Source organism: Phyllobates terribilis, unplaced genomic scaffold (genome assembly GCF_046119375.1).
Source record: "Phyllobates terribilis strain yellow unplaced genomic scaffold, ASM4611937v1 Scaffold_5__5_contigs__length_657084704, whole genome shotgun sequence".
NCBI classification, from domain to species: Eukaryota; Metazoa; Chordata; class Amphibia; order Anura; family Dendrobatidae; genus Phyllobates; species Phyllobates terribilis.
In genome coordinates, this window is record NW_027362765.1 from 73,803,941 (window position 1) to 73,826,529 (window position 22,589).

General features: G+C 50.1%; 1 protein-coding gene across 3 annotated transcripts in view; it reads right to left on the reverse strand.

Moving 5' to 3' along the window:
- The window catches only part of LOC141272051 (uncharacterized), a 73,459-nt gene that overhangs the window by 40,640 nt on the left and 10,230 nt on the right, over positions 1–22,589 (reverse strand). For all 3 annotated transcript variants that reach the window (XM_073682343.1, XM_073682340.1, XM_073682341.1), the window contains exon 7: positions 14,852–14,942. In XM_073682343.1, coding sequence (XP_073538444.1) covers positions 14,852–14,942 — 91 coding nt within the window. The remainder of the gene's footprint in view (positions 1–14,851; positions 14,943–22,589) is intronic.

Below are 22,589 nucleotides of genomic sequence, written 5' to 3' on the forward strand. Positions count from 1 at the left end.
ACCAACCTACGGAATACTCTGGGTAATATCAACTGCTGGTTTTGTCCTCCTTTGCGATACAGAATACCATCTTCACTGAGGTAGAGCATCGTCCATTCTTTAACTAAAACAGATACTGCTGGTGACTCATTATCTCTCTCCTGTTTACTTGGAAACCGATTTTGGTCCACATAAAGTAGTATTCTACCAATTATCTGATCTTGTGCTCTACGGATTTCTCCTTTTGGTAGTTGTTGAATGGACAGGGGGTGATCTTGTTCTCTCGCTTTTATGGTGGTTTCCACCGTCAACGGACACCACAATGGTGTGTCTTCCTCTTGATAAGCTTGCACTGCTTGGGTAGTGCTGTCAATTGCTTCCAGACTGACTTCCTCTGAGCATTCTTGCATGAACTCCTCAGGCTCTAGTGGCATTCTTGACAATCCGTCAGCATCCGCATTGCATTTACCTGCCTGTACTTGACGCTGAAATTGAAGTCAGCTAGCTCAGCGACGCATCTCTGACCCATTGCATTCAGTTTGGCTGTAGTGAGGACATAGGTCAAAAGGTTGTTGTCAGTGTATACCTCAAACTCTTTGCTGTAGTACAGATAATCTCTAAATCGTTCACAAATAGCCAATTTCAATGCCAGAAACTCCAATTTTCCGGAATGTAGATAGTAATTCTTCTCGGCGTCTGTCAACGTTCTAGAACCGTAACCAATGACTCTCAATTTTCCATCTTGATTCTGATGCAGGGCAGCTCCCAGCCCAACTTGAGAAGCTTCACAATGAAGAACAATTGGTAAGTTGAAATCAGGATATCCCAAGATGGGTGGTTTTACCAGGTAGTCTACTAGTTCTTCCAATACCTCCTGATGGTCTGCTGTCCAGAGAGTGGGCTGTTGGGACCAAACGGCGTTGTTTCTTTTAAGCCCGGTCCTACCTGCGTTCTTCTTTTTCTTCGTGGGTGTTGTTGACTCTGTCATCCCCCCCAAGAGGAGGTATAGCGGGGCGGCAATCCTGGAGAAGTTCCGAACGTAAGTACGATAGTAGGAGAATAATCCTAAGATCTGCCTCAACTCCCTGACAGTAGAGGGCCGCTTGTCTTTTAAGGTCAGTACCTGAGCGATTTCTGCTGGGTCCATGGTATATTCTTCTCCGGACACAATTTTCCCTAGAAATCGGACTTGCCTTTTGAACAGTTCACACTTTTTTGGGGTAAACTTAACTCCGTGTTGTTGATATCGCTGAAGTACGGTCCTCACGTGTTCAACATGCTCCTGAAAGGTTTTGCTATGTACCACATTGTCATCCAACTTCGGCTGGCAGATATCGTCCCTCAATCCATCCAAACAGGTTTCCATGCTCCTATGAAATTCTGCTGGAGCTGAACTGTGCACAAACGGTATGCGGATCCACTCATATAACACCCACAGGGTGATGAATGCTGTCAAGGGTCTACTGGACTCTTCCAACAAACCCTTGATGGTATGCTTTACGCTGATCGAGGACAGAGAACCAGGTACTTCCTGATAGGCTATCCAGCACATCTTGAATCTTTGGTATCGGGTGCCGATCAGGTACTGACTTTTGGTTTAGTTCCCGGTAATCACAGCAGAGTCTCAAAGTACCATCCTTCTTCCTAACACAAACCATAGGAGAGGAATAAGACGGCTTCAACTTTTGGACCCAACCACTGTTGATTAGATCTTGTAAATACCCTTTCACTTCACGGTGTAATGGTTTCGGCACAGACATGTAACTTCTGGTTACTGGGGTCGTGTCTTTCAAATTGATTTTCAATTGCAACAACGGGATACAGCCTATATCAGAGTCATCTTTAGAGAATACATGACACTCTACTCTCAGCATCAGTTTTGCTATCGCTATACAGTATCTTCAGCACACAAGTGTTCCAGGGATACTGGGGGATCCCAGGACCCTGAGGTGGGTCGTGCAATCTCTTCCCCTGGGCAACTCCTGTTCCTTGGTGGGGAGACTGAATTCACGGTAGACCTTTGGGCAGGTCTCACACTGGCTGGATATACCGTTTTAATGGTTTCAATGTGACCTAACACAGTCTTTGGATCCCGTCTAATTTTGTGTTTCATAGTATTCATCACTGGTACTGTCACTCGAGCAAACCCACCAGTAGGAATCGTAAGCACAGTCTCACCTTGAACTAGGCCTTCTGGAAGTTCTGAGGAGTCTTTTAGCATGAACAGTCTTTTCTGTACTTTTTTCTTCCCAGTTCTACCCGGACTCCACACCTCACCCCCACCATTTGGTTTGCAGTGAAGATGTTGGGCGTCAGCCTACCTTGACTTCTTTTAGGTCCATTGTATTCTGTGCTTTCTTTACTCTATAAATCACATTTTCCGCCATGGCGTTAGGTATGGCAAGTGATGTGGCAATTGCATCCACCACCAGCATCCCTGACTTGTGATTCGTGATGACCTCACTGATTAGATTATAACCCAGGATAGGATCCTCTGCCACGTTCTGATCACTGGTCACGAGAAAAGGTACCAAAAGCTCAATGGTGTTGCTGTTGTTCATGGCCCTCAGTTGGAAAGTCACTTCCACCCAGCCTATGAAAGGGATTTCGGTCTGGTTGACAGCTTTGCCGTGCAGTTCCACTGGTCCTAAGAGTTCTTTCAGCGACCAAAGGCAGGTATGTGGCAGGTAGTGCCTTCTCCATTCTTAATTTAAAAGGCTCGCTTGGGCTCCTGTGTCTCACAGAGCTTTTACCAGGAGTCCATCTAGCTGGCACTGTATAAAGCACGTTTCACCGATTAGGCTGATGAGGCTATCTTTACTGACTGAGGAATCCTCCTCCCAGGAGTACATCGTTTGACCTCCACACTGGGCATTAAGTGCCTGATGCCCCTGTCTCTCTTGCAGCTGTTGTAGATGGGAACACACTTGGGGATAGTACTGACGCAGCCGTTTTACCTCATGCGCTGTTCTGGGGTTTGGTGAGATTTGGTTTTGCTTCTGGGGCTTCCTCCATGTCGCGGTTACCAGTTGCCCCGCACTGGCAACCTCCTGTCTTTTAACCCAAATGACCGTGACCATTGGCATTCCTTGGCATAATGTCCTTCCTCACCACATCTTAGACAGTGGACACACACCGTACTCTGATTTGATGAACGGCACGCTTCTCAAGCCGGGTATCTTCTGTTTTGGAACCCACTCCTGGGTCTGAGGGATACCGGCTCTGGCCTGGAACGAATTAACTTTTTCACCTCAATCAACTCAGCTCGCAGTTCTCCTATTACTTCTCCCAGTCAGTGCTGGAAGTCCTCTCTTTTGTTGGTGATTTAAGGTTCCCTCTCGGAGGTGGCACTGGAGGGTCTCCATGATGATCTTCGGACTGGCCACCGGGGTCTCCAACTTCAGCTTATTCATTTTGCTGATTTTAGGAGCAGAGCCTTTCTTTAACTTCTGTTTGCTCTCTGTCTCCAAACTAGCTGCCTCATTCATTTTTTCAATTATGACTTTGTCCAGAATGCCAGGATCGTCTAAGTACTGTTTCAGCTGCAACTTGATGTCTTTGCTGATTAACCCCGTTCTCAATGATCTCAAGAACTTCTTCTGGACTAGTCCAGCATCAAACTTCTCCTCCGCTTCTACATCTCTGGATGCAAACAACAGTCTATCCTTCAGTTCAATTGCTCTGAACAAGAAACTTTGAGGTGATTCATTTTTTTTCTGTGAGAGGTTAATGAGTCGGCGGACAATTCTGAAGTACTCTCTTCTTCATAGTGCCCTTTTAAAATCATCTTCAGCTGTTGCAAGGTCAATTGACTCTTCATTTCTACTATACTATGGAGGTTCAGTCCTGGGCTGATCGCTTTCACCACCCCCTCAACTGCTGGTAGCCATTCTATAAACCTGCATCGATCTGGTGCAACAAGTTCATATAAGACAGTTTCTCTTTCTGTTCACACTCTCCAATCTGTCCCAGGATCTTGAATTCTTTCTTTATGGTGATTTGTGGTGTTAGAGAGGACTGTCTTCCTGATTTATCTAACCCGAGCAGGTTAAAAGTTCTGTCTGAGTCTGTCACCCGTTCAGAGGTTTTGGTCGATTCCTGCATGGCTGTTGTTAGGAATTTGAATTGTTCTTTCAATTCCTGTAGTTCTGTCTGCGGACAGAGATTCCCGCTTTTGGTAATTGGTGCCGCCCCTCCATCCTCCAACTTCAACCTGGTTAGAAACTGTGTTAGCTCCTGGAGGAACGTCCCCATGACGTGTTCAGCTTCTTTCTCCTCCAGCTCATCTCATCCATTTTTGCATTAATGGCAGCTAACAGTTGTTATGTAACATACCTGGCGGCGTCCTTGCATGGTGGTCCATCTCCCACTGTGCAAGAGAGCGCACTTGATCTCCTGTCCAGAATGTCTCTCTGGCTTCCCTCCATGCTGTCTGTTTGTGTCTGTCTCTGCTGCTTAAGGGCGGCGCCCGATCACTTCCTGCTTTTTGTACCTGCTGTGGGTCACACCCCTTGTGCGTCCTCAGCCTATTGCTGTCTGACACTTGGTATATAGCTCAGCAGCTCCCTTCTATCCCTGCCTGAGCATAGTGTTTTCGTTCAGTGTGTGTTTGCACTCTGAAGGTGCCAGGTCCCGTCTTTGTTTCCTTGTCTGCCTTTCCTGGAGGCTGTATTTCCAGGCCTGTCTGAACTTAGTCCTGTATGTCTCCTGCTTTGCGGTATTAGTTCCCGTGTCTGAACTGAGTCCTTTCTGTGTATCTTGTCTGTCCTGTCTGAACACGCTCCTAGCCTGTTCCTCCCGCCTTCTAGGGGCCGATTACCTAGACCCGCTCCTGTATCTTGTCTGTCCTGTCTGAACACGCTCCTTGCCTGTTCGTCCCGCCTCTCTGGGGGCAGTATTCCCAGACCCGCTCCTGTATCCCGCTGCAGTGTCGGTCTCCTCCGTACACTCAGTTCCAGTCTGAACTCTCTCCTATCCTTTACCTGTTTTTCCTCTATGTCCGTTCCCTTCCTTTTTCTGCAGAGTCTGAACTCGTACCTAACTCCTGCCTGTTGTCTCTGTACTCCCGTTTGTGAGTTTGTGGTCCACTCGCTACTTCACTGCAAGTACCCTGTGGGTGTCTGGCTCTGTCTTTCCCTTCCTGTCTGTTCCGTGTGAACAGAGTCCTGTCCTGCCCTGTTTCTGCCCGCTGCTCCGGCAGTCCTGTCCTGCCCTGCTTCTGCCCGCTGCTCCGGCAGTCCTGTCCTGCTTCTGCCCGCTGCTCCGGCAGTCCTGTCCCGCCCTGCCTGTACCCTTCTGCCTGTATTGTTCCTGAGTCCCGGTGTGTACTGGGTCCTATCCCGCCTGTGTTCCTACCTGCTAGTGCCTCCCTGTCTGCACTCTTGCTGTGCTTGCCTATACCCCCCTGCCTGCTTACCCGCCTGCCTGCATACCAGTCGTGCCTGCCTATACCCACCAGTCAGTGTGCCAGCTTACCAGTCTGTTCCTGTATTCCCCTGTGTGGGTCAACAGCCGTGTCCGGGGTCTGTCCTGGAGTAGCACCTGGTCCCTCTGCTCGGTTCCTCCTTGGTGCACTGGCGTCGTATGCCGTCGTGCGACCCTGGTCGGATCGGGTGAATACCTAGTTACGCCCCTCCAGGCATTCACTCTCCGGCACGGTCCAGTGGAATCACTACCAATCACACGCACACGCCGCTTAGCCCGGGCGTGTGCATAACAGCATGCTCAGGCCATGGTTCCCGTTGAGCCCCACGGCCTTCGCTCTCTGAGAAGTTTCCAGCGAAGACTTGCATTAAAATAAATAAATAAATAAATTTTTTTTCCCTTAGCTGAGTTCCAGGCGAATTACGCACCGTCCAGATGGATCTATCGGCTCTCGTTCCTGCGGATCCGCCACGTTACTATGGGGATCCAAGACAGTGTCGTGCATTTGTGGAGCAATGCATGCTACACTTTAAGGCCTACCCTCTTTATTTTCCTTCCGATTGGGCTAAAGTGGCCTTTATTATGTCTTACCTGGCGGGGGATGCCTTGGAATGGATCAACCCCCTATATGAGACACAGGATCCGATCCTCCGGGACCTAATGGCCTTCCTGGTGGCCTTTCTAATGGTCTTCGATGATCCTAACCCGGAGGCTCCTGCTGAAGCTTCACTTCCCAATATCCCGGAGCAGCCCCAATGGGTAATGTGTGTGGGTAGCGTAATAGTTCTCCAGCCCAATGAGACTACTGCCCACCCAGAATCCTCACAGGGTGACTACGCTTTCCGGAATACTTCTTCCAACCTCAAGAGGCAGTCCAGACGTGCTAGACTTAGAGGCAAGCAGTCACGCCTGGGTCTGTCCTCCCTGAGACCTCCTGAACCCTTCGGGGTGCTACCTGGTAACGAAAGGACAGAGACTCTCCTATACTCTGTACCTGATACCTCGCTCGCTTCGTCCAGTGAGTCCAACCTGGTGTACTCCGAAGCAGAAGTTACTCCCGAGTCTCTACACCCCTCCGACCAGGCGGAGGACCTCCAGTTGTGTTTAGAACCCTTCGGGGTGCCACCTGGTGGTGAATGGACAGAGACTTTCCTATACTCGGTACCCGATACCTCGCCTGCTTCCTCCAGTGAGTCCGACCTAGTGTTCTCCGAAGCAGAAGTTACTCCCGAGTCTCTACACCCCTCCGACCAGGCGGAGGACCTCCAGTTGTGTTTAGAACCCTTCGGGGTGCCACCTGGTGGTGAATGGACAGAGACTTTCCTATTTCCTGTACCTGATACCTCGCCTGCTTCCTCCAGTGAGTCCGACCTAGTGTTCTCCGAAGCAGAAGTTACTCCCGAGTCTCTACACCCCTCCGACCAGGCGGAGGACCTCCAGTTGTGTTTAGAACCCTTCGGGGTGCCACCTGGTGGTGAATGGACAGAGACTTTCCTATTTCCTGTACCTGATACCTCGCCTGCTTCCTCCAGTGAGTCCGACCTTGTGTACTCTGAAGCAGATGTTTTCTCTGAGCCTCAGTACTCTTCTGACCCGGCGGAGGACCTCCAGTTGTTTCCTGAATCCTCCGGGGTACCACCAGATAACAAAGAGACAGTGACTTTTCCTCATTATGTACCTGTTAACCCGTCTATTTTTTCCTGTGAGCTTGACAAGATGTACCTCGAAGCAGAGATTACCCTCAAGTCTCTGTCCCCCTCCAACCCAGTGAACGACTGGTCCTCGAATTCCCTGCGGAAGATTCTGGCAGGCCTGAAGAAGAGGGGGCGTAAGGGGGGAGGTACTGTAACATACCTGGCGGCGTCCTTGCATGGTGGTCCATCTCCCACTGTGCAAGAGAGCGCACTTGATCTCCTGTCCAGAATGTCTCTCTGGCTTCCCTCCATGCTGTCTGTTTGTGTCTGTCTCTGCTGCTTAAGGGCGGCGCCCGATCACTTCCTGCTTTTTGTACCTGCTGTGGGTCACACCCCTTGTGCGTCCTCAGCCTATTGCTGTCTGACACTTGGTATATAGCTCAGCAGCTCCCTTCTATCCCTGCCTGAGCATAGTGTTTTCGTTCAGTGTGTGTTTGCACTCTGAAGGTGCCAGGTCCCGTCTTTGTTTCCTTGTCTGCCTTTCCTGGAGGCTGTATTTCCAGGCCTGTCTGAACTTAGTCCTGTATGTCTCCTGCTTTGCGGTATTAGTTCCCGTGTCTGAACTGAGTCCTTTCTGTGTATCTTGTCTGTCCTGTCTGAACACGCTCCTAGCCTGTTCCTCCCGCCTTCTAGGGGCCGATTACCTAGACCCGCTCCTGTATCTTGTCTGTCCTGTCTGAACACGCTCCTTGCCTGTTCGTCCCGCCTCTCTGGGGGCAGTATTCCCAGACCCGCTCCTGTATCCCGCTGCAGTGTCGGTCTCCTCCGTACACTCAGTTCCAGTCTGAACTCTCTCCTATCCTTTACCTGTTTTTCCTCTATGTCCGTTCCCTTCCTTTTTCTGCAGAGTCTGAACTCGTACCTAACTCCTGCCTGTTGTCTCTGTACTCCCGTTTGTGAGTTTGTGGTCCACTCGCTACTTCACTGCAAGTACCCTGTGGGTGTCTGGCTCTGTCTTTCCCTTCCTGTCTGTTCCGTGTGAACAGAGTCCTGTCCTGCCCTGTTTCTGCCCGCTGCTCCGGCAGTCCTGTCCTGCCCTGCTTCTGCCCGCTGCTCCGGCAGTCCTGTCCTGCTTCTGCCCGCTGCTCCGGCAGTCCTGTCCCGCCCTGCCTGTACCCTTCTGCCTGTATTGTTCCTGAGTCCCGGTGTGTACTGGGTCCTATCCCGCCTGTGTTCCTACCTGCTAGTGCCTCCCTGTCTGCACTCTTGCTGTGCTTGCCTATACCCCCCTGCCTGCTTACCCGCCTGCCTGCATACCAGTCGTGCCTGCCTATACCCACCAGTCAGTGTGCCAGCTTACCAGTCTGTTCCTGTATTCCCCTGTGTGGGTCAACAGCCGTGTCCGGGGTCTGTCCTGGAGTAGCACCTGGTCCCTCTGCTCGGTTCCTCCTTGGTGCACTGGCGTCGTATGCCGTCGTGCGACCCTGGTCGGATCGGGTGAATACCTAGTTACGCCCCTCCAGGCATTCACTCTCCGGCACGGTCCAGTGGAATCACTACCAATCACACGCACACGCCGCTTAGCCCGGGCGTGTGCATAACATGTTATATGTTATATGTTCTGCTACTGTTCTCAGTTCTTCACAGGTTAACTGAAGAAGCAGCTCATTAATTCTGTCCATTTGTTTTTCCACATCCATTGCTGCTAGTGTGTTTTCTTTAGGGCTGGTCCCCTTTAACTGGTGTAGCAGAGTTGAATTGAGGTGCTGTGCTGCTGTGTTTTCCAGACACTTTTCCTCTTCTCTCTCTACAGGCTAATTCCTGCTCAGGATTCCCCATACGCGCCACCAATGTTACACGCACACCGCTAGGTTCAGATAGGGAGAGATGAGTTTCATGAATTCTTTGGAATTCTGGGGGAATCGTTATTCAGGGTGACCATAGGCTGCAGCTTCTCTCAAGCACACGATACATTCAATTGCTGACCAGACACATCTGACAAGAGTCTTTTTCAACAGTTTAACAGTGGAATTTAATCTGAAGCACGGCCAGTGCAATTCATGGATATTACAGCAACAATCTTCATTACAGTACAGTCTGAGTTTCTTGAGCAACCGGCTCCAGTAACAATACAGCAGTTTCTTCACAAGGCACAGTATTACAGTCTCTTCAGTAGCATAATTGAGCAAAGATTAGATCTCTTAGCAGCACACTTCTATGCGGTTATAGGAAGTTTCGCCCTCACCAGTTCACCCCCAGCAATTTGCCCCCAGCACTTCGCCCTCATCTGTTCGCCCCCAGGTACATTTCGCCCCTAGGAAGATTCGCCCCCGCACATTTCGCCCCCCGCACTTTTCGCCCCCAGACTTTTTGAACTGGGGACGATATGTGCGGGGTTGAGATGTGCGGGGGCAAAACATCCTGGGGTCCAAATGCTGGGGAAGAAATGTGCGGGGGCGAAATGTACCCGGGGGCGAATTGCTGGGGGCGAACTGCTGGGGGCGAAACATCCAATTCCCCTTCTATGCATACACAACCACTGGCTTTTCCTTCACAAGGACACAATGTTACACAGCATTCTTTATCCTGCATGGAGATGGAGGGGGGGAGGGTTTGATGAGGGAGATGATCCCTGTGACACAATTTCTTCCAGTCCTTATCTCCCTGCCTGATAATACTCCGCACTGTTAGCTAGTTAGATCTGAATCCTGTTCAGTTGCCTTTTGTCAGATCCAGGTAACAAACCACCTTTCTCTTCAGCTTCAGCCAGACTATAATAACAAGTTCCCCACAATCCCCCTGGGGCTCTGCTAAACACTCCCTGTCTCCTGTGACTATGTTAACCCCTCTAGGTGCTGGATGCTTCTGAAGCTCAACACTTCCTGTCTCCTGTGCTTGTATTTTTTCTAACAGTTGCTGGATGCTTTCGAAGCAGCAGTCATGCCCAAATATCTGAGCAGCCACAGTCAGAAGAAGACGATGGTGGCACTGCAATTACTGTCTCAAGAGGTGGATGATGATGAGACCCAGTTGCCAACATGTGACATTGTTGAGTCAACAAGTCAGGAGGACCAGAGTGTGGAAGTGGAAGACGAGGTGGTGGACAATGAAGTCACTGACCCAACCTAGAATGGTGCCGAACACAGCAGAACAGAGGGGAAGGGATCTGCAGCACCGCAAAAGTCAGGAAGAATCTCACGCCAAGAGTTTGGCGAACAAGACAAGAAAACGGTCATTTGCAACTTGTACCAAACCAAGATCAGATGGCGACTGACAGCCTGACTACCACCAGCATGCTCAGGCACATGTCATCCAAGCACCCGACTAGGTAGGCCAATGCCTGGGTCCACAATCAGTGACTGCATGTGACACTACTGCCTCTTCCCCTGTATTCCACTGTGCTTCGTGCTTGCCAATCCACTGTCCAGGATGCAGGCGCCGATGCCTCCTGTCCTGCACCTGTCGTTGGAAATTCGCAAACACTATCATCAACCACGTCCACTTTCTTTTCCCAGTGCAGCATTCAGCTGCCTCTACCCCAGGTCTTGGAACGCAAGAGGAAATACGCAGCCACTCACCCACAAGCCCAAACACTAAATGGACACATTTCCAGACTGTTTGCCCTGGAAATGTTGCCATTTAGGCTCGTGGACACTGAAGCTTTCCACAACCTCATGGCGACGGCAGTCACTCGGTGCTCGATCCCCTGCAGCCACTATTTCTCTCGTTGTGCAGTCCCCACCTTACACAAGCACATGTTCTATATCATCACCTGTGCCCTGACCAACACAGTTACTGGGAAGGTCCACTTAACACAAATTTTGGTGCCATTTTTACCCATGTGAAAATGTAAAATCTGGAGCTAAAACAAACTGTGGTAAAAATGTAATTCTTTTTTCTTCGCCACCCAGTGGTATAAAATTCCGAGTCAATATGATCACTGCACTCTTAGATGAATTTTTGAGAGGTGTAGTTGGGGTCACTTATGGGGATTTCTGCTGTTCTGGCACCTCAGGGGCTCTTCCTGTGGGTTATGACACCCAAAAACTGTAAAATCTGCACCAAATTATGGCACTCCTTCCCTTTGAAGCTTTGCACTGTGCCTGAAAAGCAGTTCCCAATTACATGTAGGGTATTGGCGCATTGACCACATTTAGCGTCCACATGTTTGGCATTTCTGCAGCGATAAGAGCTTGTCGAATTTACAGATACATGTCTCCAGAAACACGAGCTGGACATAATGTACTGGCCACTACAACTTATTGGGCCCTACAACATGCTGGGCACTACAATGTACGGCACTACAATGGCAGATTTGCAATTTTCACTCATACATCCACTGCGACTTGTTTCTGGAAAACACGCATGGAGTCAAATCATCACTACACATGTAGATAAATTCCCAAAGGGGTACAACTTCCAAAATGGAGTCACTCGAGGGAGGATTCTGCTCTTCTAGCACTTAGGGGCTCTGAATATGGAGTCTGCAAACTATTCTAGGAAAATCTGTGCTCTGCTTCTCCCGAGTCTTGCCGTATGGCTAAGCAGTACTGTACAGCCACATATGGGGTATTTCCATGTTCAGCAGAAGTTGCGTGACAAAGTTTGTTGTCATTTTTATCCATTCCCACTGCGAAAATGTAAAATCTGGGGCCAAAACAAGATTTTTGTGGTAAAAATTTAATTATTTTTTCTTCACCACCCAATGATATTAAATTCTGTGACATAGCTACTGTATGGTGTCAATATGATCATTGCATCTCTATATGAATTCATTGAGAGGTGTAGTTTGTAAAATGAGGTCTCTTATGGGGAGGATTCTGCTGTTCTGGGACCTCAGGGGCTCTGTTAATGTGACATGGCACCCTCAAACCATTCAAGCAAAATTAGCACTGCAATATGGCACTCCTTCCCTTCTGAGCTTTGCACTGTGCCTTTAAAGTAGTTTTCAACCACATATGAGGAATTGGCGCGCTCAGGAGAAATTGCATAGCATACTTTTTGGGCCATTTAATTCTGTGAATCACTTGAGGGTTAAAAATGTTGACTGCACCTGCCCCCCTCCTTCACATTTCACCTCCACCCCACTTCATCTTTTTTGATTACAGCCAGAAAAGATGGGAGCACTGGGAGAGAAACTTATAGCCACCACAAGCCCAGGATGACGCCACGCTACTCCCTGAAGTGAGGCATGAGGGTGTCCTCCCTGCTACTTCCTAGTTGGAATCTCACGGTGCAGGCTGCACGTTCGTAAGGAGTAAGTGACGGGCGGCAGCAGCAAAATGGATGGTGACACGTGGCGACTGGCAAATGGCATGCAGGGCGGATGGTGTCCGCGACAGCGAGTGGGCACCCCAATTTGACCAGGGCCCTGACACTTGCCTGGCTGTACCGGATGGTTACTCCAGCCCTGCCTGCCATGCACCCAAACAGTAGTTTTCCACTACATATGGGGTATCAGTATACTCAGGAGAAACTGTAGCACAAACTGTAAGGTTCATTTTCTACTGTTACCCTTTGAAAAAATGTAAATTTGGGGCTAAATGAACATTTTGGGGGTAACCATTAAAATGTTATTTTTTTCCTTCCACATTGCTTTAATTTCTGTGAAGCACTTAAAGGGTTAATAAACTTCTTGAATGTGGTTTCGTGCACTTTGAGTGGTGTAGTTTTTAAAATGGTGTCATTTTGGGGAATTTTCTATCACATAGGCCCCTTAACCCGTTTACGACCTTGGACAGCCCTGCTATGTGTAGCACAGATGATCGGATGAACGCAGCTACTTGTCTCCCATGGAGACTATTGAAGCATGTGAAAAGTAAAAAAAAAAAATTTTCAAAAATATTTAAAAAATATAAAAAGTTCAAATCACCCCCTTTGGCCCCATTCAAAATAAAACAATAAAAAAAACAAATATACACATATTTAGTATCACCGTGTTCAACCGATCTATCAATAAATAAAAAAAATTAATTCGGCGTAACGAGAAAAAAAATCAAAAAGCCGGAATTACATTTTTTTTGGTCGCCGCAACATTGCAATAAAATGCAATAAAGGGCGACCAAACCATGGTATTTACACCAAAATGTAATTAAAAAAAACATCAGCTCGGTGCGATAAATATAAGCCCTCACCCAGCCCTAGATCATGAAAAATGGAGACGCTACAGGTTTTTGCAAACTTTGGATTTTTTTTCACCACTTAAATAAAAAAGAACCTATAAATGTTTGGTATCTACGAACTCGTAATAACCTGGGGAATCATTATGGCAGGTCAGGTTTAGCATTTAGTGGACAAGGTAAATTGTGGAATTGCACTTTTTTTGCAATTTCACCGGACTTTTAATTTGTTTCATGTTTTCCAGTACACAACCAATGGTGTCCTTCAAAAGTACCACTTGTCCCGCAAAAAAAAGCCCTAGAACGGCCATATTGACCAAAAAAATAAAAAAGTTATGGCTCTGGGAAGACAGGGAGCAAAAAACGAAACCGCAAAAATGGGAAAACCCAAGGTGATGAAGGAGTTAAAGTCACTTTATATGTGATGTGGTTCCTAAAAAAAAATGGTTTTGTAAATTTTGTTGGAAAAATGAGAAATTGCTGATCAACTTTTAACCCTTCGAACTTTCTAGCAAAAAACATATGTTTCAAAAATGATGCAGATGTGAAGTACACATATGGGAAATGTTACTTAGAAATTATTTTGTTACACTAACTGGTTTAACAATATAAAAATTGAAAGTTTGAAAATTGCGAAATTTTCACCAAAATTCTGATATTTTCACAAATAAATGCAAAAAAACTTTGATTAGTTTAAGTGTTCCAGAGTTATTAACACAAAGTGACACTGATCAGAATTGTAAAATATGGCCTAGTTAGGAAGGAGAAAACAGGCTCAGGGGTGAAGGGGTTAATGATGCATCATTTATTCTTTGGATGATCATTATCTCCAGCGCCCCTGTTCACCATTTTCATCTATATCATTCTGCATCCAAAGTTTCTAACACTAACAATCTTCAAAAGTATATTTACAGGCATCCACTAAGCACAGTGTCCTGTGATGGACAGGACTGTGAATACAGAAAGATCTCCTCTACAGTAGCTGAGAAGCAATTACGGCAAAAATAGTGTCAAAATGTGTTTTTTTTATTTTGTGACAGGGTCACTGGTGTTATATGTGAGGGGAGGTATGTGTCACTATGGCAGCTAGCTTGTGTGAACTGAACCTACAACTTTTCCCCAGCATGTTATATGTTGGGGGTGTAATCACCATTGTGAAGTGAGTGGATTTGTGTGAATGGCATAGAGATCGAATGGGAAGTCATTCACCCTACCTCCCCTCAGGGTGTGGCTGAGCAAGGTTAAATGCTCAGGCACTATTTTGTTTTCCTCTGGTGTGATCTGGAGATTGAAATCTCCAGGCTGTGTGTGGAAGCTAGAGATCTTCACATAAGGACTTTGCCTGAATGGTTGGTGATACTGAGAGCGGGCCGAACCCACTCACTTATGGACTTTACTATACTCTATGTTTTTGTTCTGCCGTTACACCGGAAAGGCCGTGTTTATTTTGCTGAATCTGCAGTGCTTATGCCGCTACAATAAACCTTCAGAGGAAACCGTGTCCTCAGTCTACTTCTGGGAGCAGCCGAGTGAGTCGTCTTACCACAATTTTTAAACACTAAATCTTAAAGTGTAAAATCCGCATGAAAAGCTTTGTATAACAGACACTAAAAACATTCAACATATAAAGTAATTCTACAAGTCATTGACTGAGTAGAATCTGTGACTTCTCTGCATTTTGTGGTCACTACTCACCTGGGTGGTTATCTGTCAAAATCTCCTCTTTACACCGCTCATCGCCCCTCACATATGTCTCTGTAGTATTAATATGGGGCAGATCTTTACCCTGAAACAAAGATTATATAAGTCACAGACAGATGGGGAAGTCAAGTGTAATGCACACGCCCGGGCTGAGCGGCGTGTGCGTGTGATTCCACTGGACCGTGCCGGAGAGTGAATGCCTGGAGGGGCGTAACTAGGTATTCACCCGATCCGACCAGGGTCGCACGACGGCATACGACGCCAGTGCACCAAGGAGGAACCGAGCAGAGGGACCAGGTGCTACTCCAGGACAGACCCCGGACACGGCTGTTGACCCACACAGGGGAATACAGGAACAGACTGGTTAGGCTGGCACACAGACTGGTGGGTATAGGCAGGCACGACTGGTATGCAGGCAGGCATGCAGGCAGGGGGGTACAGGCAAGCACGGCTAGAGTGCAGACAGGGAGGCACTAGCAGGTAGGAACACAGGCGGGATAGGACCCAGTACACACTGGGACTCAGGAACAGAACCACAGATGTGGCGGACAAACACAGCAGAGAAAGGCCGCCCAGAGTGGTGAGCGAGAGCAGGGCAAGACGAGACCGCCTAGAGCGGTGAGCGAGAGTAGAGCAGGACGAGGCCGCCTGGAGCAGTGAGCGAGAGTAGAGCAGGACGAGGCCGCCTGGAGCGGTGAGCAAGAGTAGAGCAGGACGAGGCCGCCTGGAGCGGTGAGCAAGAGTAGAGCAGGACGAGGCCGCCTGGAGCGGTGAGCAAGAGTAGAGCAGGACGAGGCCGCCTGGAGCGGTGAGCAAGAGTAGAGCAGGACGAGGCCGTCTGGAGCGGTGAGCAAGAGTAGAGCAGGACGAGGCCGCCTGGAGCGGTGAGCAAGAGTAGAGAAGGACGAGGCCGCCTGGAGCGGTGAGCAAGAGTACAGCAGGACGAGGCCGAGTGGAGCGGTGAGCAAGAGTAGAGCAGGACGAGGCCGCCTGGAGCGGTGAGCAAGAGTAGAGCAGGACGAGGCCGCCTGGAGCGGTGAGCAAGAGTAGTCAGAGCAGATCGAGACTGCCGGAGCAGTGAGCAAAGGGTCAGAGCAGAGCGAGACTGCCGGAGCAGTGAGCAAAGGGTCAGAGCGAAGCGAGACTGCCGGATCAGTGAGCAAAGAGTCAGAGCGGAGCGAGACTGCCGGAGCAGTGAGCAAAGGGTCAGAGCGGAGCGAGACTGCCGGAGCAGTGAGCAAAGGGTCAGAGCGGAGCGAGACTGCCGGAGCAGTGAGCAAAGGCAGAGCAGGCTAGAACCGCCGGAGCGGTGAGCAAAGGCAGAGCAGGCTAGAACCGCCGGAGCAGTGAGCAAAGGCAGAGCAGGCTAGAACCGCCGGAGCGGTGAGCAAAGGCAGAGCAGGCTAGAACCGCCGGAGCGGTGAGCAAAGGCAGAGCAGGCTAGAACCACCGGAGCGGTGAGCAAAGGCAGAGCAGGCTAGAACCGCCGGAGCGGTGAGCAAAGGCAGAGCAGGCTAGAACCGCCGGAGCGGTGAGCAAAGGCAGAGCAGGCTAGAACCGCCGGAGCGGTGAGCAAAGGCAGAGCAGGCTAGAACCGCCGGAGCGGTGAGCAAAGGCAGAGCAGGCTAGAACCGCCGGAGAGGTGAGCAAAGGCAGAGCAGGCTAGAACCGCCGGAGCGGTGAGCAAAGCAAAGCAGGCTAGAAGCGCCGGAGCGGTGAGCAAAGGCAGAGCAGGCTAGAACCGCCGGAGCGGTGAGCAAAGGCAGAGCAGGCTAGAACCGCTGGAGCGGTGAGCAAAGGCAGAGCAGGCTAGAACCGCCGGAGCGGTGAGCAAAGGCAGAGCAGGCTAGAACCGCCGGAGCGGTGAGCAAAGGCAGAGCAGGGGGGACAGGGCTCTGTACACACGGAACAGACAGGAAGGGAAAGGCAGAACCAGATACCCACAGGGTACTTGCAGTGAAGTAGCGAGTGGACCACAAACTCACAAACGGGAGTACAGTGACAACGAGCAGGAGTTAGGTACGAGTTCAGACTCTGCAGAAAAAGGAAAGGTACGGACATAGAGAAACACAGGAAACAGGCTAGAAGAGTATACAGACAAGAACAGACACAGTAGCAAGATACAGGAGCGGGTCTAGGTATGCAGCCCCTAGAAGGCGGGAGGAACAGACTAGGAGTGTGTTCAGACAGGACAGACAAGATACAGGAGCGGGTCTAGGTATGCGGCCCCTAGAAGGCGAAACGAACAGGCTAGGAGCATGTTCAGACAGGCCTGGAAATACAGCCTCCAGGATAGGCAGTCAAGCAAACACAAAAAGGGACCTGACACATTCAGAGTGAAAGAGCACACTGAATGAAATACAATGCTCAGGCATGGGTTAATTGGAGCAGCTGGTTTAAATACCAGGTGACAGACAGCAATAGGCTGAGGACGCACAAGGGGTGTGCCTGCAGTAGGTACAAAAAGCAGGAAGTGATCGGGCGCCGCCCTTAAGCAGCAGAAACAAAAGCAAACAGTCAGCATGGAGGGAAGCCAGAGAGACATTCTGGATTGGAGATCAAGTGCGCGCTCTTGCACAGTGGGAGATGGACCACTATTCAAGGACGCTGCCAGGTATGTTACAGTACCCCCCCCTTACGCTCCCTCTTCTTCAGGCCTGCCAGAATCTTCCGCAGGGAATTCGAGGGCCAATCCTTCACTTCAAGGAGATCACTTCCACTGTCCACAGGAAAAACTGGTCTCATCTGAGTAGCTAGGATGCTACCTCCTATCCAGCCATCCTCAGCAACAGACGAAACGGGTGGAGTACCAGGAACAGCACACAAGGAAGTCTCTCTCCACATATTTTCAGGTGGCACCCCAGAGGGTACAGAAGACAACTGGAAGTCCTCTGCCGGGTTGGAGGGGGACAGAGACTCGGGGGTAACCTCCACTTCTTAGTACACTTGTTCAGACTCACTGGATGAAGCAGGCGAGGTATCAGGTACCGAGTATAGGAGAGTCTCTGTCCATTCGCTATCAAGTAGCACCCTGAAGGGTTCAGGAGACACCTGGAGGTCCTCTGCCGGGTCAGAGGAGTGCAGAGACTCGGGGGTAACCTCTGCTTCAGAAAACACTAGGTTGGACTCACTGGACGAAGCAGGCGAGGTATCGGGTGCCGAGTATAGGAAAGTCTCTGTCCATTCACCACCAAGTGGCACCCCGAAGGGTTCTGGAGACAACTGGAGGTCCTCCGCCTGGTCGGAGGGGTGTAGAGACTCGGGAATAACCTCTGCTTCGGAGTACACTAGGTTAGACTCACTAGGCGAAGAGAGCGAGGTATCAGATCCAGGATATAGGAAAGTCTCTGTCCATTCACCACCAGGTGGCACCCCGAAGGGTTCTGGAGACAACTGGAGGTCCTCCGCCTGGTCGGAGGGGTGTAGAGACTCAGGAGTAACCTCTGCTTCGGAGTACACTAGGTTGGACTCACTGGACGAAGCGAGCAAGGTATCAGGTACAGAGTATAGGAGAGTCTCTGTCCTTTCGCTACCAGGTAGCACCCCGAAGGGCTCAGGAGACAACTGGAGGTCCTCCGCCAGGTCGGAGGGGTGAAGAGACTCATGGGTAACCTCTGCTTCGGAGTACACTAGGTCGGACTCACTGGATGAAGCGGGCGAGGTATCAGGTGCAGAGTATAGGGAAGTCTCTCTCCAATTGTCATCAAGTGGTATCCCGGGGGATTCAGGAGGCAACAGGGGGTCCTCCGGTGTGGATTCTGGGTGGGCAGCAGTCTCTTCGGGCAGGAGAACTGTTGCACTACCCACGCACATTACCCGTTGGGGCTTCTCCGGGATACAGGGAGATGAAGCTTCAGTAGGGACTTCAAGGTTGGGGTCAGGAGGTCTCTGGGAGGACAGACCCTGGCGTGACGGCTTGCCTCTACGTCTAGCACGTCTGGACTGCCTCTTGAGGTTGGGAGAAGTATTCCGGAGAGAGTAGTCATCCAGAGAGGATTCTGGGTGGGCAGTAGTCTCATTGGGCTGGAGGACTATTGCGCTACCCACACACATTACCCATCGGGGCTGCTCCGGGATATTGGGAAGTGAAGCTTCAGCAAGAGCCTCCGGGTTAGGGTCATCGAAGACTATTAGAAAGGCCACCAGGAAGGCCATTATGTCCAGGACGATAGGATCCTGTGCGTCCCATAGGGGGGTGATCCAATTCAAGGCATCACCCGCTAGGTAAGACATCATGAAACCCACCTTAGCCCGATTGGTGGGAAAACATAGAGGGTAGAACTTGAAGTGTAGCATGCATTGCTCCACAAATGCACGACTCTGTCTTGGATCCCCATAGTAACGTGGCGGATCCGCAGGAACGAGTGCTGATAGATCCATCTGGACGGGTGCGTAATTCGCCTGGAACTCAGCAAAAGAACAAAAAATGTATTTATTTATTTTTAATGCACGTATTCGCTGGAAAACGTCTCAGAGAGCGAAGGCCGTGGGGCTCAACGGGAACCATGGCCTGAGCATGCTGTAATGCACACGCCCGGCTGAGCGGCGTGTGCGTGTGATTCTACTGCACCGTGCCGGAGAGTGAATGCCTGGAGGGGCGTAACTAGGTATTCACCCGATCCGACCAGGGTCGCAAGACGGCATACGACGCCAGTGCACCAAGGAGGAACCGAGCAGAGGGACCAGGTGCTACTCCAGGACAGACCCCGGACACGACTGTTGACCCACACAGGGGAATACAGGAACAGACTCGTTAGGCTGGCACACAGACTGGTGGGTATAGGCAGGCACGACTGGTATGCAGGCAGGCATGCAGGCAGGGGGGTACAGGCAAGCACGGCTAGAGTGCAGACAGGGAGGCACTAGCAGGTAGGAACACAGGCGGGATAGGACCCAGTACACACTGGGACTCAGGAACAGAACCACAGATGTGGCGGACAAACACAGCAGAGTAAGGCCGCCCAGAGTGGTGAGCGAGAGCAGGGCAAGACGAGACCGCCTAGAGCGGTGAGCGAGAGTAGAGCAGGACGAGGCCGCCTGGAGCGGTGAGCGAGAGTAGAGCAGGACGAGGCCGCCTGGAGCAATGAGCAAGAGTAGAGCAGGATGAGGCCGCCTGGAGTGGTGAGCAAGAGTAGAGCAGGACGAGGCCGCCTAGAGTGGTGAGCAAGAGTAGAGCAGGACGAGGTCGCCTGGAGCGGTGAGCAAGAGTAGAGCAGGACGAGGCCGCCTGGAGCGGTGAGCAAGAGTAGAGCAGGACGAGGCCGCCTGGAGCGGTGAGCAAGAGTAGAGGAGGACGAGGCCACCTGGAACGGTGAGCAGGAGTAGTCAGAGCAGAGCGAGACTGCCGGAGCAGTGAGCAAAGGGTCAGAGCAGAGCGAGACTGCCGGAGCAGTGAGCAAAGGGTCAGAGCGGAGCGAGACTGCCGGAGCGGTGAGCAAAGAGTCAGAGAGGAGCGAGACTGCCGGAGCAGTGAGCAAAGGGTCAGAGCGGAGCGAGACTGCCGGAGCAGTGAGCAAAGGGTCAGAGCGGAGCGAGACTGCCGGAGCAATGAGCAAAGGCAGAGCAGGCTAGAACCGCCGGAGCGGTGAGCAAAGGCAGAGCAGGCTAGAACCGACGGAGCGGTGAGCAAAGGCAGAGCAGGCTAGAACCGCCGGAGCAGTGAGCAAAGGCAGAGCAGGCTAGAACCGCCGGAGCGGTGAGCAAAGGCAGAGCAGGCTAGAACCGCCAGAGCGGTGAGCAAAGGCAGAGCAGGCTAGAACCGCCGGAGCGGTGAGCAAAGGCAGAGCAGGCTAGAACCGCCGGAGCGGTGAGCAAAGGCAGAGCAGGCTAGAACCGCCGGAGCGGTGAGCAAAGGCAGAGCAGGCTAGAACCGCCGGAGCGGTGAGCAAAGGCAGAGCAGGCTAGAACCGCCGGAGCGGTGAGCAAAGGCAGAGCAGGCTAGAACCACCGGAGCGGTGAGCAAAGGCAGAGCAGGGGGGACAGGGCTCTGTACACACGGAACAGACAGGAAGGGAAAGGCAGAACCAGATACCCACAGGGTACTTGCAGTGAAGTAGCGAGTGGACCACAAACTCACAAACGGGAGTACAGTGACAACGAGCAGGAGTTAGGTACGAGTTCAGAAAGGTACGGACATAGAGAAACACAGGAAACAGGCTAGAAGAGTATACAGACAAGAACAGACACAGTAGCAAGATACATGAGCGGGTCTAGGTATGCAGCCCCTAGAAGGCGGGAGGAACAGGCCAGGAGCGTGTTCAGACAGGACAGACAAGATGCAGGAGCTGGTCTAGGTATGCGGCCCCTAGAAGGCGAAACGAACAGGCAAGGAGCGTGTTCAGCAGGCCTGGAAATACAGCCTCCAGGATAGGCAGACAAGCAAACACAAAAAGGGACCTGGCACATTCAGAGTGAAAGAGCACACTGAATGAAACACAATGCTCAGGCATGGGTTAATTGGAGCAGCTGGTTTAAATACCAGGTGACAGACAGCAATAGGCTGAGGACGCACAAGGGGTGTGCCTGCAGCAGGTACAAAAAGCAGGAAGTGATCGGGCGCCGCCCTTAAGCAGCGAAACAGAAGCAAACAGACAGCATGGAGGGAAGCCAGAGAGACATTCTGGATTGGAGATCAAGTGCGCGCTCTTGCACAGTGGGAGATGGACCACTATGCAAGGACGCCGCCAGGTATGTTACATCAAGTTTAATGATTTAGAAGAACAGAAAAGATCATAAATTAACATGAAAACCAAAAATTACATGACAGCAGTAGCTATCACATAGCTGGAGGTCTCCTAATTCTAACTAGCAGTTTCCATAACCAGAAAATCGTGAGAAGAACTAGAGAACATCTAGTGTGTCTAGCTTTACATCCATTTCAAAAGATAAGCAGACTGGCTTTGTTGCAAGTATATACCATTGGAGTATGCAATGCGGGTTAAAAGACAATGCCAGACATGATGGTGCTCAACTTCAACTGTAAAGCAATACAATCTTCAAAAATTACGAGAGAATAAAAAAAATGAGTGGCACTCCCCACTGGCTTATTATTTTGTGCTTTTTTTCTATTTTTTATTTTTTAAGTCATACAGTCAAGATCCAAAATAACCCAAAAATATATTTAAAAAAGTCGGGGCCACTAGCGTACCCATTGCGGTACCAGCTGCCTGGGTATACCAGTGTTCTGCCAATTGAAAGGAATTATGTCCCAAAACAAAGCATGAGGATTGACATATAAATTCCAGTAGTTCGCCCTTGGTATTATCCTGCAATCGATGTCTTACTGCCTGTACACAGGCTTACTGTGGGATGTGGGTGTTCAGACTCTTGACATTGATCGTCACCAACAGGAATCCTTTTTGGCAATCAAACTGGTCCAATATTGGTAAAAAAAATCTGTTTGCGCTTGAAGCTTCCTCTTGTGTTGCTTTTGTTTTTCTCATCCTAAACGGATTAACCATCTAAAAGGGGCTGCATTTCCTCCTATTTCCTCATTTACCATATGTTTATAAGATGATATTTCATCAATAACACTGGAATCTGAGTACAAGTCTGTGGGTCCAATAATCAGTCTTTTTCACTAGTTTTTTTCTATCGTTGTTCCAGAAAAGTTTGGAATTTTTATTCCCTGAAGAATTCTGTCTTGAACAAACTCTGGTTCTTCTGCGTCAGGATATAGGAGCAGACTGGATATGGCCGGCAAGCTTTGAGTTTGACACCCTGTAGGATTAAG